This window comes from Chionomys nivalis, chromosome 5, assembly GCF_950005125.1.
Source record: "Chionomys nivalis chromosome 5, mChiNiv1.1, whole genome shotgun sequence".
Classification (NCBI taxonomy): Eukaryota; Metazoa; Chordata; class Mammalia; order Rodentia; family Cricetidae; genus Chionomys; species Chionomys nivalis.
In genome coordinates, this window is record NC_080090.1 from 33,241,899 (window position 1) to 33,259,321 (window position 17,423).

The 17,423-nt window shown below is 46.8% G+C and overlaps 1 protein-coding gene across 1 annotated transcript in view; it reads left to right on the forward strand.

The window, feature by feature from the left end:
- Frmpd2 (FERM and PDZ domain containing 2) overlaps window positions 1–17,423 on the forward strand; it is a 113,931-nt gene that overhangs the window by 33,478 nt on the left and 63,030 nt on the right. The window contains exons 7-13 of the mRNA XM_057770006.1: window positions 1,668–1,752; window positions 2,656–2,803; window positions 4,203–4,274; window positions 5,583–5,757; window positions 8,097–8,244; window positions 8,842–8,980; window positions 13,851–14,003. Of these exons, the coding sequence (XP_057625989.1) occupies window positions 1,668–1,752; window positions 2,656–2,803; window positions 4,203–4,274; window positions 5,583–5,757; window positions 8,097–8,244; window positions 8,842–8,980; window positions 13,851–14,003 (920 nt within the window). The remainder of the gene's footprint in view (window positions 1–1,667; window positions 1,753–2,655; window positions 2,804–4,202; window positions 4,275–5,582; window positions 5,758–8,096; window positions 8,245–8,841; window positions 8,981–13,850; window positions 14,004–17,423) is intronic.

A 17,423-nucleotide genomic window follows, 5' to 3' on the forward strand; every position in this document is an offset into this window, starting at 1 on the left:
TTAATTATATTAAATATTGGCTGTTTAAATTGGAGTCTAGTTGTCCAAATTGATGATTAAGTTAGAAAAAGCAAGAAAGAGTTTTTTTTTTTTAAATTTTATTTATTTATTTATTTACTTATTTATTTATTTATTTTTAAGACAGGGTTTCTCTGTGTAACAGCTCTGGCTGTCCTGGAACTCACTTTGTAGATCAGCTGGCCTTGAACTCATGGAGATCTGCCTGTCTCTGCCTCCCAAGTGCTGGGATTAAAGGCATGTGCCACTATTGCCTGGCAAAAAGGTTTTATGTTATGTATGAGGGTTTTTGGTCTGTGCACCATGTGTATAACCTGATGCCTATGGCGATCAGACAAATGCGTCAGATCCCCTGTCTTGGAGTTTCAGATGGTTATGAACCTCCACATAGGTGCTGGGAATTGAACTCAGGGCCCCCAGGAGAGCAGTCAGTGCTCTTAACTACAGAGCCATCTTTCCAGCCCGCCAACAGAAAAAGGTTTTAAAATAACCTGCTAAGTGGAATGACAAGCAGTGACTCATAAGAGGCTTTGTTTGTTTGATTTTACTCTAGGTGTGCTCAAAGAGTGGTTTTTACATTAACCTTCAAATATGCTTTTACCTGCTTCTCAGTTCCCTGAACCTGAGTTATATTTTAGTTTCTTTTCTTGTTGTGGGAGGTAACTGTTAAGTTTGAAGCATAGCCTCCATCCCTTGGCATCCATCCCAGCCAACCTGGCCTGGGAGTTGCATTGCTCTGGACTCCAGGACCACTCCCACAAGGTGAGCTCCCAGAGGAGAAACACGTGGTTTTCGGGTCCGCATGGGCTCCCTGCTTTTCTGTCTCCCCACCGTGTGCTCGGCTACACGAGAGCATCATTCTTAATAAAACAATGGGCATTTTGACTTGGTTCGATTTGACCTAATTGGATTTCTTGTGCTGGCAAAGATACCCTTATTATTTTTTACTTAACAGTAACAGCAGCCACAAGCACCCAAAGGAGGCAGCGTTTGGTTTCACTCACAGTTTGAGGCATGGTGGGAGGAGTGACATGGCATCTGCAGTCACAAGGTTACGTGGCAGGAAGCAGAGAGAGGTGGATGTTGGTGCTCAGCTCACTCTCTTCTTTTCACCCAGCCTGAGAACCCGGCTCGTGGAATGGTGTGACTCTAGCTAGGTGATCTTCCCATCTCAATTAAACAGATCTGAGAAGTCTCTCAAGGCATGCCCAGAGCTTCATTTCCAGATCTTGTCAAGTCGATCTGTATTAGCCCTTGCACCTCATTTATTTACTTACTCATTTTGAAAAGGAATCTCGTGATGTAGCCTAGAATTCTTGGTCCTCCCCGCCTCAACCTCCCAGTACAAGGTCACAGGTGTGTACCACCGAGCCTTATTTTGTTTATTTTTATTTAAAGTTGTTGTTTGTTGTTCCTAAACCAAGGACCTGATTTGCCTTTTGTCCTTAGGTTGATCCTCCTCGCTAACACAATCTCACCTCCCTATACTCTCCTGTGATTGTCATTTCCATTTGTAGTGTGGGAGCACAGAGTCAGAGGCATTTAGTGACCACCCCCCCCAGGGCACACAGCTGATCAGTTGGGGCGGTGTCCATATTCTTGGCCATTGTTTGTTTGTACCAACCCTCCCTACCGCGCTGTTTGGTTAGTTTCAGAAAGAAGTACAGAGACACAGAGCTCCTCAGAGCGACATTGGAGCATCACGGCTCACAGTCCTTGTGGCTTCCCTCATGGGTGAGTCTCCTGCTTGCAAAGCTCACACTGTGACCTTGGTGTGGGAGTCTACACAAACTGATTCTTTGCTGATTAGCCACAAGAAGCCCATTCTCCAGGAAAGGCCATTAGTGAAAAGTCAAAGTATATTCTGCCTGCTGGCAATGGTCTTGTTGGGAACCCATATCTTCTGGGAAGCCCATTCAGGCCCAGAAATGGAACATCACGAGCACTGGTGTTTTAATGGCGATCCCCAGGCACACCCTGCCTGCCACGCAGCACACAACCACACAGCACAGTGCCTGCTGGACACAGTTACTCGGAGCTCATGACCCGGGCGTGCTGATTTCTGGGGTTTAGCCAGAATTCCTGGCCTCTCTGGCCACCTTCTGCATCTGTGACCAGCTGAGTCACTGACTGGGGAGGCTTCACTCCTGGGGAGCGGGTTTTTTTACCCCTGCATCCCCATGACATCGTGTGCACACTGTTGGCTTCAGCCTGTCTAAGTGATTGGAGTTTGCTAGCTTCATTGAATCTCGGGACCCCTGTTGTGTACACAGTTGGCCTGCTTTTGACCAAAGCATCAACAGGTGCTTCATGATTGTTTGTTGTCAAAAGAGTTGGAATGTCCAAAATTTTAAAAACAAAGTCAGAGCCATGATCTATTTAGGGAATATTGGGACCTTGAGATCATGGTGAGCAGGCACAGAGGCAGAGTTCTGGGGTAGTGGTGGTGGTGGTGGGTGAGGGGTATATGTGGTCTCATACCTTAAGTAGTTCCCCAGCCTGTGGCTGTGTAGCCTTAACCTCTGAGGGTCTCAGCTTCACCAATGGATGATGTGGGAAATAACATAAGGTAGCGACTGAGTCTGTGGTAGGACAGATGTATCATCAAGTACCTTACTCTTCCTTACTCCTGGACAGCGCTTTGGCAGGTGTGGATCCCTGTGACTGTGAGGAGGGCCTGCAGTGTGGCTCTGGGCCTATGCTCTTGGCAGAAACAGAAAGCTCACAGCTAGCAACATCTTCTCCAAGGAATTTTTTACAGAGGAACGGAAAGGCGAGTAAAGAGGTCTGTCGCTGAAGGACACTGTTGAGAGCGGTCCCAGCTGGGACCTATAACACAGAGGGAGAATACAAGGAGGGGCTTAAGTACTCAGGGGCCCCGGGCTGACGTTCATACATCTGCGGTGACGGAAACCTGAACCTGGCCACTTGAAGCTAGGTATCCTCCAGCTTCCCCTCCCCTCTCTGTAACCCCTGGCTGTGCAGTAGGTGCTGTTTAGGATGTGAGGTTTGTTTCAGGCCCACCTTTCCTGAAGTTTGAGGCCATGTGTGTCGAACAATAGCCCAGGGTGGCATGTAAGAGAGAGGACAAAGCAGAATGCACTTGTAATAGACCGTTAGGCAGACAAAATGCAGGGGCATTTCTGGGCTTGCAAGGTGGTTTACCTAGGAAGAAGTGTCTTGTTGGTGTGTGTGTGTGTGCATGTGTGCATGTGTGCGTGTATGTGTGCATGTGTGTGCATGCGTGCATGCATGTGTGTGTGTATGCATGCGTGTATGTGTGCATGTGTGTGTGTTCATGCGTGTGTGTATGTGTGCATGCGTGCGTGTATGTGTGCATGTGTGTGTGTGTGTGATTGGAAAAATATGGAGGAGTTGAGGCCAGAGAGCAGTCACACCAACTTGCCCAGCCTTGAAGGCCAAGCTAATAGGACATAGATAGGCCCCTGTGGTCTATTTACATCTCCTGTGGATTTTTCATAGAAAACCTCTGCTGAGGTTAGTTAATGGCTGAGATCAGTTCCAGAGGCCTACTCAAATTGCTCGCTACCTTGTTTTCTTGTGGCAGGGTCTCTCAATGGATGTGGAACTCAGCAAATTCAGTTAGACTGCTTGACCAGCAAACTCCAGGGAACTTCCTGAGCACCTCACCCCCCAGTGCTGGGTTTAGAGGTGCATGCCGCCATGCCTGGCTTTTGCATGAGTTCTGGGGTACTGAACTTGGGTCCTCATGCTTGTACTTGGCACTTTACTGACTGAAAATCTTCACAGTCATTGATTTTTTTTTTTTTAGTTTGTTTTTGCTTTTGAGATAGAGTCTTACTGGGTAGCTCATCACACTTCTGATGCTAAGAACTGAGATAACAGGCGTGTGCCTCTATCCCAGCTCGTTTCGGGCTTTTGACACACGTGAAGATTATGTACTGCTGTATAAATGCTAACCTCTAATGATGCGCCCAGTGAAAGCCAGCATGCTGCCCGCCTCCTAGACCGCACTGCTAGGCCCCTGTTAAGATGGACAGTCCATTCATCTGTCTTACTGAAACCTGTTTCTTTGGGGGGCACTGAGTGGGGTGGGGGATGGGCAGAGGGCTGCAGAAGGCAGAAGGAAATGAGCTTCAAAGCCTACAACCCATTTTTTTCTTCTGTGTTTGATTATTTTGGATGCTTTTTTTTTCTCTCAGTTCTCCAGACCAGAGTTTATCCTGTTGGCTGGAGAGGCCCCCGTGACCCTACATTTGCCTGGATCCATCGTGGTAACTACTGCTTAGCCTGGGTGGGACAGGAGAGAATCGAGTCAAACAAACCTAAGACTGACTGCACTCTGGTTGGGATCTTTTCTGGGGGTATCTTGGTAGTCTCCCTGCTCTAGAGCCTTCTCCCATGAACTCCATGTCTCCCTACCTCTCTTCCTCCTATTTCTGCTCATGCTGCCTTCTCAAAGCTGTTTAAAGATGATTGTTTTCCTTTCCATCCATCTCATCTTCTCCCATCTCCCCTGTCCCTCCGGATCCCAGCCAGGGCATGGCCATTCTACCCCTGCCTCTCAGTCTCCCCTCTGAGAGGAGCTCCTTGTGGTTTCTTCCCTGTCCTTGCCCCTAATCTCAGTTTAGCCTTCATCTCCTCACTCAGCACAAGTGCAGGGACCATCTCAGACTGGGTACTCTGCCAGGTCCCACTCTATGCTTTGGTGTACCAATGCCTTTCCATGTGGAGCCTATAGTCTGGCAGGAGGAGGAAAAGGGAGACAAATGCATAACAGAAAAGCATGCCAGGCAGTACTTTGTGCTTTAATAAAATTGAGAAGACGCATAAGGATGGGAGAGGGCAGAAGACGATGGGTGAGGGTGGGGGAAAATTGCTCCTTTAGCCAGGGAAGCAGCATGGAGGATTTTAAGGAAAGGTTCTAGCAGAGGGAGGGCATTATATGAATATGCTACCCAGCTCAGTCAAGTCCATGCCCTCCTGGCTCTTTCCCAGCCCAGAGCCATGAGCTTCTCAGCTAATGATGAGCATCTGGCAAGATGACCCTTCCCATTTTCCATACTCCTAAAGCCAAGATGCCGGTCTGACCAAACCTGTCTGGTAATGCGGTCTTTTGACTCTTTGGTCTTTTGGAGGCAGGGCTGTGGGAAGCCTGGTATGGTGTCTTTCTTTTTCCAGGTTCTTTTGTCATCCCCATGCTTGTCTTCTCTGTAGCTCCGAGAATAAACACTAGGGCACCCCTCTGGCTCAGTCAGGAGTCCATGACTCACGGAGGAGCCTGAAGGAAAGCTGGGGAAACATATGTCTCCTACCTCCCCACGTTGCTGACCTCGAATATTCTTCAGAGAGCTCAGACTTGGGTCTGGGTTCTGTCATTTGCCGACTGTGCAATCCTGGAAAAGTTCCTCTTTGTCTCTAAACCTCAGTTTCTCATCTGCTAATAGGGAGCAAAACTATACTCATAGGTAACTAGACAATCAAATGAACGAAGCCATGGGACACACTTAGCCTGGTGAACTTGCCCAAGTTGGACTCAGTCTCCTCTTAATTGTGAGCATTGATACTATTATTGTTTTCAGACCAAAAAAGGGAAATCCTTCTTGGCTCTCAGAGACCTCTGTGTGGTCTTGCTGAACGGACAGTGTCTGGAGGTGAAGTGCGACATGGAGTCCACAGCCGGAGCTGTCTTCAATGCTGTCATGTCCTTCACCAACCTCGGGGAGACCACCTACTTTGGTTTGGCTTATGTGAAAGGTATGTGTTTCTTGGAGACACTGTTGACATGAACTCATGGAAAACCAGGTACATGGATACCTGAACTCTGTTCCTCCTGAAAAGCTGCTTGATCCTAGGACACCTAACTTTGCTTACCTCAATACAAATTAGCCCAGAGAGTGCTTTGAATCCCTTGTGAAAAGCGTCAAGTGAGAACAGCTTGTCATGAGAGAATGTTTGCCAGGTATGATCAGTAAATAACAATCTAAAGTTAGACAAACAAATATTAAAAGCATTTGTAAATTATCTGGGGTGCTGCTGGCATTTTGCACATTGGCCCCAAAGAACTCAAGTGATTCTTTCCTATTCAAAACATCTTATTTAAAATTTTTTAATTAGAATTAAAGTTATATCACTTTCCCCCTCCTATTCTTCCCTCCAAACCCCCCCACGCCCATCTTTCAAACTCATGACCTATTATTCATTAATTATTATTGTTACGTGCATGTATGTTAAGGATGGCACTTGGTATTGGATAACTAATTAAAGAGCTCATCTCTAGGGAAAACTAATTCTCCCTTCTCTCTCAACAGTCATTGTTGCCTTTCATCTAGGTTTAGAGCTCCATGAGATTTTCTCTATTCATGCTCGCATGCCAATTGGCATTGCACTATTTGAATCTTGTTTAGTTAGCCATACTGTTGGGTGTGGCTTTCTTGCCATACCCAGAAGACACAGTCTTACAGCAGACTCCCTGGTCTTCAGGCTCTCACATCCTCTTACTCCCTCTCTTGCTGTGTGGTGCTTTAGGTGGAGGGATTACGTTATAGACATACCATTTGGGGTTGGGTGCCCATGGTTGGTTGTTCTCTGCCTTTTGACCAGTGGTAGCTTTCTGTAAAGGTCTCTGTCTTCTGTAAAAGGAATGCCTTTGATGAGAGGTGAGAGCTACATTTTCTGACTGGGCAGCCCGCAGAAAACACTGCATTTTATTTATTTGAAATGAAAAATCCAAGGAAAAGCCAGGGCTAGGGAGACAGCTCAACTGGTAAAGGGCTTGTAGCAAGAGGACTAGAGTTTGATTCCCAGGACTCATGTACAAAGGAAATCAAAGTGTGATGGTGTGTCATTGTAATCCCAGTGCTAGGAAGGCAGGGACAGACAGGTGCCTGGGGCCTGCTGGCATGCCAATAGAACCTACTCAGGGACTTACAGGATACCTAGAGTCCCTGTCTCAATACAAATGGTAACTGACGTTTGAGTAATGGCATTCAAAATTGTCCTCTGGGCTCCACAGGCACATACATACAAAAGCTCCCACAGGTACACAAGCATGCGCGTAGGTGAGTACAACCTTTACCCTCCAATCAAGGGCTCTCATGGGGATGATTCCTGGATTTCCAGGGCTGCTTAGGAAGGGGCCTCATGGAGAAATCATCCATCTGGATAGAGACCATCTTGGGAAGGTTTGCTAGCCAGACTGTGTTGGGACCCCATCTACCCCTTGGAGAGAATCTGTCTTAAGGGAAAGTGAATATGGTGTGGAGAGCCAAATCCAGCAGCAACGGTGGAGGGCTGGGGATGATGGTCATTATTCTAATGTACCTGGACATCTACCCGCCTCTCCACACATACCTCCCAGGTACCAGAAGCTGGCTGCTAATTTAAAAGTCCCACCTTCTTACTGTAGTCGGAGCCCACCCTAGATAAGCCATGGTCATACACTCTGAGGTTGGAGGGTGGCACACAGGAGCAGACAATGTGGGATATAGTCAGAGAGCGGCAGACCTGCAGAAATCCTGGGAGTGGTCTGTGATACTCAGTCTGGCTGAGAACAAGATTAAGGGAGGGGAGGGACAGGGACAGTATATCCAGTAGTTCTGACTGAGGAATGGGGACAGTATATGCAGGGGTTCTGACTGATCTAACCTTTATCTAGATGGGCTGCAGGATCAACTCTGCTGGAGCTGAAGACCCGAGCTTGCAAATAAGATAGTGCTTATTGCTGACTTGATCAGTTTGGGCTGTTGCACCAAAGTACTATACTATATCGTAGCCGGGACAGTGGCAGAAAGGCCTCTACATATTTAGTACATATAAAATAAACATTCCCGTGTGGTTAGTTGAATCTTCCGACACAGACTATGCATATGGAGGCAGTTGTGATCATTTCTTCTTGATCGTTTTCCTTTGACTCCTCTCAGCTCCTATGACCCATGCAAGAGTCCTCTGTTACCAGATACTGAAGGGAGCATCTGCTCTCTCCTGCACCAATGCAGCTTAGGCCCTACCCCTCTGGGAAGAGCTCAAGGGATGAGTCTGTGGGCTGGTGGGGCACACTCTCTCAATTCTTCCTCCAAACTCTATTTCCATCTCAGGTGAAGAGTTCTTTTTCCTGGACAAGGACACCAGATTGTGCAAAGTTGCCCCAGAAGGCTGGAGAGAACAGTACCAAAAAGGTTCCACGGATACTTTAACACTCTTCCTGCGGATAAAGTTCTTTGTCAGTCACTATGGGCTGCTCCAGTAAGTGCTCCAGTCTGTTCCTAGGATCATTAAAGGGTCTATAACTGTCCAGGCTGACATTACAGGTAGTGGATAGATAGAGGTGTGGGGAATGGTAGATTGCATGGAAAGGTCAATTTCTGTCCATGGGGTTTGGAAGTAATAGAATCAAGAGGAAAAGTAGTCTTTTAGAGGCAGGCCCTGATCAAAATGAGAAATTGTTCCCTGTGATTCAAACACAGTCCATTCAGTAGCAAGTTCTCTTTTCCCTAAGTGCCTGCCATGTTCAGCTCCACAGCTCAGGGGTAAGAGTTCCAGGAGAGAGCGTTGGCTTTGAAGGCAGCTCACCCTCTCTGTTTTCTGCTGTTTTCTAGAGACACTATCTAACTGAATATCAGTTTTATGCCTTGCACTGCATCCTTATGGGTGTTGAATATCTGGTGTAGAGAAGCCCTCATCAGGAGGAGGGGCACGGTGTTGGAGGAGGAGCCCACATTAGTCTCTCTGGTTTTGTTCTCCGGTTCTGCTGGGTTGTATCTGTTTTCCCAGATGGAGCAGTCCTCCAGTGCGGCACTCTCCTGACTCTCAAGCTGTCTTTCCCCTGTGTTTCTTTGCTAGGCACAGCCGGACAAGACATCAGTTTTACTTGCAGCTTCGGAAAGATGTTTTAGAAGAAAGGCTGTATTGCAACGACGAGACACTCCTGCAGCTGGGGGTTCTTGCCCTGCAGGCTGAGTTTGGCAGCTATCCTAAGGAGGTAGGGGTGATATCTTGGGTCACTGGAAAGAGGACTGTGGGAGGAGGAGGCTGTTAGGAAGAGAGAGGCTTTGCTTTTGTTAAGTGCTGTTAACATCTATCATTGAGATTGGGGTAAACTATGTTCATCCATCTATCTATATATCCATCCATCCATCCATCCATCCACCCATCCACCCACCCATTCGTTTATCAGATAAACATTCATTGAACACTTTTCATGTGTTCTGGGTTATATAAGGATAAACATACCAAGATCATACACTGTAATGTAGTTATATCCCTCTTTATAGCAGTCAGTTTGTGCTACTGCAATGAAATACTCCAAGCAGTTAATTTACAAACAGAAAAGGTTGTAGGTTTAGAAGCTCAAAGTCCAAGGTTGGGCCACCCCATAGGTTCTGGGTAGCAGTACTTCATAGTAGGAACACATGCTGAGGGGACTCCATGATGATAAATAGGAATTCGGAGGGAGAGAGACTGAGATCCCATGGTCCCTTCTGAAGGGAAGCCTCCGATGGTTTAAGGCTCCCATCAATTCCTTATCCACGAAAGCACTGCTATTTCCCATAACACCATGCTTGTGAAAGTCCCATCATTTCCCATAACACTATGCTTGAGATCAAGACTGTCTACACTGTATCTTTCAGGGACCACTCAGACCAGAGCCAAACCAGAGTAATGTATACACTTGCTGAGTTTTTATCACCAGTATCAGCAATACGAATAGCTAATCTTTATTAAGAGACTGCTGGGCGGTAGTGGCACACACCATTAATCCCAGCACTTGGGGGGCAGAGGTAGGTGGATCTCTGTCAGTTAAAAGCCAGCCTGATCTACAGAGTGAGTTCCAGGAAAACTAAAAGAAACTCTGTCTCGAAACACCAAAGAGGGAGAGAGAGAGAGAGAGAGAGAGAGAGAGAGAGAGAGAGAGAGAGAGAGAGATCACCTTATCTACCATTGACCTCAACATCTAATTCACACAGACATTGCAAAGTTAACATAAAGGTGTGGAGATTTGGGTAGGTGAGATAGTAGGGGAGATCTGGGGCGAGTTGGGGGAGGGAAAACAATAATCAGAATATATTGTATAAAAATACCTGTCTTCAATAAAAAGATGTCAATAAACTTTATTTTTTTTCAGGGCAGTTTTAGCTTTATAGTAAGATTAAGTGGGAGGAGATACAGAGATTTCTTGCTCCCTATCTATAGTCCCTCCCCCAACAAAAAACCAATGTAACCTTCCTGCTATGTTTGTTACAATCAGTCAACCTGGGCACTTCAGACAGCATTGGGGGAGTGCACTAGACTTCCATTGCTGTAACAGAGTACCCGCGGCCATCAACGTATAGAAGGAAAGATCTGTTTGGCTCACCATTTCAGAAGTTTGAATCCATGGTCTTTGGCTCTGTCACCCTGAGATGTGGGGACCCAGTAAATCATGATAAAAGGGAAGGTGAAGGCTGTTCACCTCAAGGCAAGCAAGAGGGACAGGAGAGGAGATTGGGGTCCCAGTATCTCAGGGTGTGCCTTGGTGACTCAATTTCTCTCACATAACTACCTCTTAGAGATCCTGTTTCCTTCTAATAGTACCCAGTGCTCAGAAATCACATGGCCTCCAGGGGACATTGAACATTCGACTGCAAGAGCAGCCCCTCTCTGTCATCAGTGGGCAGGAGGAAGAGGCTTCAGGCTTCCCATGAGGTGACGAGGCTGACTAGGTGGAACCTGCCACACTTGGGAGGACTTAGTATGTCTTGCTAGGGGGCTCTGTTTGAAAAGAGCTTCTGGTGGCGGGGAAAGAACTGGAAACCTCTGCCGTGAAAGATGGGAGCCCCTACAGAATTCTATGCGAGGAAGTAGCATGATTACATTTGCATTTTAAAGAAGGAGACAAAGGCAATTTAGTATAAAAATAATTCTCCTTAATCACACCATCACAGCAGGCCAGGATTCCATGGGCACACACTCTTCCAGCAGATCACATATCGGGATTTTATACAGCCATAGACATTGCTGCATTCTGTCTGCGCTCTCTCGTCATGTGTGTGACCTTCCCGAGGCTGCCGCAGAGCTGGAGTGCTTGCATGTTACATGGGCTGGGACTTTCTTCACGCATCCCATGCCTTCTGTTGGCATTCTCCTGAGAGTGCCACGTAAGTGATAACTGTGATGATTGTCACACTAGCTGCATCTGAGCATCACTTTTATAAATGCCAAGTATATAAAACACTTGTGCCTAGGACTTTCTAGGTCCATGCTGACTTCTTCTCTTAGGTATGTTCTTATCAAGAAATGCTGGGATAAAGACCCTATGTGCCCTTTTCCCGCCCTAAATGTTTCAATAAACTTTATTTTTTGTGACACCCGTTGGTCAACTTTCAGTCACTGTGACAGAATACCCGAGATAATCCACGTAAATTAGGAAAGCTTTATTTTGGCTTCCCGGGTTTCAGCCCATGTTTGCAGGCTCCCCCACTGTAGGCAGGACGAGTTGAGGCAGCAAGCAAACACCAGGGGTTGAACAGAACAAAACTCGTGGTAGGTCATGGTAGTCGGGAAGCAAAACCACAGAAAGAGGGGAAAGGGCTTGGGTCCCAGCAGCAAACTTACCGTAAAACTTCAAGGATCTCCCTCCTTTCCACTGGGTCCCATTGCCGAAGGGGTCTCCAAATGGTGCCACTTGCTCATGACAGCCTTTAGCATATGGACCCTTGAGGGACTTAAAATCCAAACCATAACAGAATGGCTGGGTTTCCAGGGAAGCTGAATGGCAGGTAGGAAGGTAGCGAGATCCGCTGTGTCAAATCTAACCTTGCAGTCTCCCCTAGTGAACAATCTAATCTTGTACCAGAGGCACATTTGTTACAGTTGATGAACGGATGCTGGCAGGTTGTCATCACCAGAATGCTTGGTCAACATGGGGGCTCTCTCCTGGTGTCATTTAGTTTATGCATTTTGACAAACATACGATGGCACGAATCACTATCATATTGTCATACAGAGCAGTCTCATTGCTCTGGAAATCACCAATGTTCCCCTTATTAGTGCTGTGCCTGTCTGTCCCCTGACAGCCACTCATCACTACCATATCTGTAGCAGGGATCTCATAGTTGGAGACATTATGTAATCTTTCATATAGGTTTAAGTCACTTAGTAACATACATTTAAGCACCTTCACATCTTTTCTTTGGCAGCTCATTTAGTTTTGGTGCTGACTAGGAAGCCCTTGCCCAGATGGGCCATTGTGTCTTCACTCACTCCCTGGGTAGCTTTTGCTCCCAAGGTTTGGCCATTATGAATAAAGCTGCTGCTAACAACCATGTGCGGTTATTTAGTTGTGTGCAGTGCCACTAACCCAGGGCCTCCTACATGCTAGGCAGGCACTCTTCCCCTGAGCTTCATTCTCAGCTCCACGGTAGGCTTTTCTGTGGATACAGGTCTCCATGTCTGTGGGTTGACTGCCAGGGCCTGAGAGTCTGTTTAATTGTGTAAGAAGTTGGCTAACTGTTTTCCGAAATGGCTGTATCATTTTCTACTCCCACCCACAATGAACGTGAGTTCCTGTTGCTTCTATTTCAAAAAGTGCTTGGCGTTGCTGTCAGTATTCTGAATTTTGGCTAATCTAACTTTTTTTTTTTTAAATGCACTAGATTGCTGAGATGTTTCTTTTACTTTGTGCCTCTGATCTGAACCCTGACTCAGCCTGAGTCACCTGGAGAATTTGGGGATTCTCAGTCTATGGTGACACTTAGATAGGCCTGTGCCACAGCATGAATGTGGGGTGTAGTGGTGTGTGCCCTTCTGAGTCCCAGCAGACTGACTCACCTACCCTCTGAATAGAGGTCAGATTCACCCAGCCCTCAGCTGGCTTCTTCAGGATCTCTGCCATCAAAACTGGGGACAATGATTTGTCCCAGAGCAGTGTAGTAGTACTTTCTCATTGGAGCCACCAGCCACAAATAATGGCACAGAGACATTATTAATTATGGCCTTAGCTTAGGTTTGTTTTCAACTAGCTCTTATAACTTAATTAACCCATGTTTTTAAATGTAAATTCTGCCACGTGGTTCTTTATCTTTCCTCAGTACTGCAAATCTGACTTGCTCTTAGTCTTCTGGAAAAATCCACCTGCGTAGATTTCTCCTCCGAGTTTCTCTCTCTGCCAGGAAGTCCTGCCTATCCTCTCCTGCCTAGCTATTGGCTATTCAGCTTTTTATTAAACCAATCAGAAGGTGCCTTAGGCAGATACACATCTTTACAGACTAAGAAAGATTATTCCACAACAGGGTAGACTGGCAGGGGCGCCACAAGATCAGGACAGACTGAATCAAATACAGATGTAGGCTAAGCTCCCCCCTCACCATCCTGCCTCCCTCCGCCCCTGGACACCATCCTGCCTTCCCCCCCACCATCCTGCCTTCTCCCCCCCCCCCAACACCATCCTGCCTTCCTCATTTGTTGCAGTGGACCTGGAGTTTGTACCTTCATGAGCTTCACCATACTGTGTTTGTCCCCAAGCCTGTGTGGAGGGAACTCAATGCTAGGCGGCACTGATCCTCTAGCCTCTCCCAAGGGGCTGTGGCCTCAGCTTCCTAAGCAGCAGACTGACTGAAGGTTGAGGTCTTGGATGGGAGAAGGGATCTGGTCTCCTCAGACATGATCCTGTAGAGGAATGATGTCGTATCTGAGACTTCCTTGTTGTTTGGCTCCACTTCTAAGACAGAAATAACACTATGTCCCAGAGGCACCTCAAGGGGACATCCTTGTCCTGCGCCCCATTGGGAGTACGGTTCCATGCACACTTCTATTCAGAACTGGCTGGAAGGCTTCCTGGATAAATTCTTTTCTCGGCATGTTGTTCCTCACAGGTAGAGAATAAAACATATTTCCGAATTCAAGATTACATCCCAGCAAGGCTTACTGAGCGGATGACAGCAATCCGGGCCCAAGTGGAAATCTCTGAGATGCACCGGCTCAGTTCCGCACCTGGGGGAGAAGATGCGGAGCTGAAGTTCTTAGAGGTGAGGCCTTTGGGATCCCAAAAGAGGTGTCAGGGCCCAGGAAATGTAGTCAGTGGTTCTCTCTGCAGCCACATCTAGTGACCAGAAGGGATTAAAGTTACAAGGAGGTATTGGCAAAAGAAAGAATTTTTCATCACCCTGGTCAACAAGGAGAGGCTCTGGTAATAGGTGACATTAGAAATGACCCCTCAAAGGGATATGATCTATTGGCCTAGACTGGGTGTCACAGGGCCTTGTTTTGGCCTTAGAGAGACATCTGTGATACTTTCCTGTGTGCAGGGAGACCTCATAGATGACACAGAGAACAACTGAGGCAGAGAACTGGGCTACAAGCTGGGCAGAGCTGTCAGGAGACTCCTTGTGTGCAGCCTTCTGAGCAGCTGTCAGCGCAACCGTGTAGGTGCAGCTGTCTGTGCAACCGTGTAGTGAGCGACTGTCAGCACAGCTGTGTAGGGTGTGGCTGTCAGTGCAGCTGTGTGGGATGTGGCTGTCAGCCCAGCTGCGTGGGGTGTGGCTGTCAGCGCAGCTGCGTAGGGTGTGGCTATCAGCACAGCTGTGTGGGGTGCGGCTGTCAGAGCAGCTGTGTAGGGTGCAGCTGTCAGCCCAGCTGTGTAGGATGTGGCTGTCAGTGCAGCTGTGTAGGTGTAGGGTGAGGTTGTCAATGCAACTGTGTAGGGTGTGGCTCCCTTCTGTTCTCCTCTTTTCTCCTCACCTCAAAGCAGCGACATTTCAGTCTCAGACGCCAAGAGCACCCCGGTGATGGATGCTTTATTTTTGCTTCATTGCCTCCCCTCACTGTCGGCCAGATGCTGTGGGGAATGGAGACAAGAAGCATATGTTCCCTATCCTTGGTAGGTCCCAGGTCTTGAATGACAACTGTTTATCTAGAGGTGGGCACACTGTGAGAGATGCTCAGAGAGAACGGAACCAATGCCAGTGACTGGTGGGAGGAGGCAAGAGCAGCCTCCTTACAGGGGTATGAGTAAGGTGTGTGCAATGGGGAGGATTTTCTAGAAATGGTTTGTGCAGCTGGACCTTTGGACTTGGGGAACAGTTTCCATAGGACACATGGGAATACACATTTCTGTGTAGCTAGGCCTCCTAAGTAGAGTCAAAATATTCTTCTGTCCATGTGTTTTTTTGTTTGTTTTTGCTTTTAAGGAGATGAGTGCTTTCCAGACAAACTGGAAAAGCAAGATTTTGCCTTTTCTTTTTGGCCAATCACCCAGGAAAATGAACCCCAACACCTAGCATGGGGGCAGCCTGCGGCCATTTTCTTGTCTGAATCTCAGCAGCAGTGTTCACTGAATTCTGCAGTCCACGCTCCCACACGCTCCCTGCCAGGAACATTCCCTTGACGAGGGATGCAGGGAGAACTCGAGGTTGTTGGGTGGTGAATGGCCATGGAACTAGAGAACTGGGTTGAGATATAGGACTTCACCCTGCTGATCACAACTGTGAGATGAACGCTGCCTTCGGCCTGTCCCGTGCCCAGCTTTACGTGCTGGGTTCTGTCATGTTCCTCCCCCCACTGGCAGAACTATGAAAAAGTGACTACAAAAATATCTCCCATCTTAGAAGAAAAAAGCAAAAGACTATTTCTTTTCTTCCTGTCTTTCACAAAAAGCATTGGGCAGATTTTGTTTCATTTTCCCACAGTGTGCATTCATGTCGGGACACACTCTGCCTCCTACCCTTCTCTTTGGCGGCATTATCTCAGTGACTAATGCTCTCTCTCTGGGAGCATCCATGTCACTGAATGAGTCTTTTTCATTCCAAAATATGGAAGAAAACATTTCTTAATCATGCTGCCTCCGAGAGTGAGCACACTTACATTTTGATATATTCATCTTTCTATCTGTATTTATATATGTATATGCATATACATTTACAAGTGGGCATATATTATATAAGTACTTCTATGTATTCATATAATCCTGCATTGCAAAAAATTCGAAAACTTACTTTGAATCAATACACACTCCTCTTCAACACTGTATTCTTTGCCATACAAATAGTCCCAAAATTTAATACTAAATTTAGTATTTTCTGTGTCCATCATTGGCTGTATTTATCTTTCATTTATTAGAGGTGAGAATCTCATGAGAGGAGTCACATAGGTGGGTAGCAGTGTTGAGTTCAACCACTGATGCCACATATTGTTGAGGCATCTTGAATTCCACTTATCTCTGGACATTCATTGTCCCTCTAACCAGGATGTCAATGCCAGTGCCCTGGCTTCACAGAGCCCACTGCAAAGCCATTATACCCCAAATAATCACTAGGTATTTAATTATAGTTCCTCTAGGCTCTTCTATTTTATAAAAAGAGGGAACCATTCCCAGGTGGCTGCCTGCTGGCTTGGTTTACGGATGCTGTGCTCTGCCAATTCCTTTCCTCCCGCTGGCAGCAGACTTGGCGACAGTCCAGTATGGGCACCACTGAGCACCGCCCTTCTTCTGGAAGAGTCACAGCTGTGTGAGTGTGTGAATCCCTGAACAACCCCTTCCAAGTTAGCTCACTGTTTTCCAGACATCCTCAATGCTAGACGTGTTCCCACTCAATTAGGGATTGGGATGTGATAGGAAAGCAGTTCCAGTTACCTGTTGGAATCAAGTTGGTTAAATTCTGTATTTTTCTCTCCTTAGCATTCTAATGAATGCATTCCCTGGGTGTTGCGTGCATTTTGTCCTGCACTTACTTATTCTATCCCTGCAAGTCTGCACCAAATTAGGAAGAGAATTAGGAGGAACATTTGCCTGGTTATGCAGCATGTTTTCCTGGAGCACAGTCTCATAAATGGGGCTGCAGGGGCCAAAGCACACGGATTGCTGTGAATTGGGAAGAACAATCCGCTTGTGACCCACAGTTCTCAGTGCAGCAAGGGACAGTCAGGACCGCATGGCTCCAGTTTCCCTTTGCTATCTGCTGCTGGGAGAGCAGGAATCCATGGTGGGATAGGTGAGGAAAGGCACCATGGAGGACAGTAGACAGATAACATGATTTCACTTTTAGCAGATTGAGATGCTCCAGAGGACATTACGCCTATTTGTCTATGTCCCCAGTCTTCAGGGAAACTGAATTTTAGTTGTTGAGAGTAAATTCTCAGAATCAAACTGGCACCTCTACCGAGATTCCCATTCCTGCCTCCAAGGAATGCAGGCAGGTTACTTGGATCAGTTGAATGATCTGTCTCTCACATATAAGAGAATTTATTTCCAAAATATTTTTCTAAGCTTGCCGAGTCAAAAGTTTGAACATCACATTCAATAATAGAAAACTCTTCTGATATATGCAGTGAAAAGAAACTGAAACTATTGCTTCCAAATTGAACCAACTAAGTATAGCCATGCAGACTCCGAAGTACTACCACAAATGGCTCTCATAGCCCTGTACCGTGTTTTATATTTGTTCCAACAG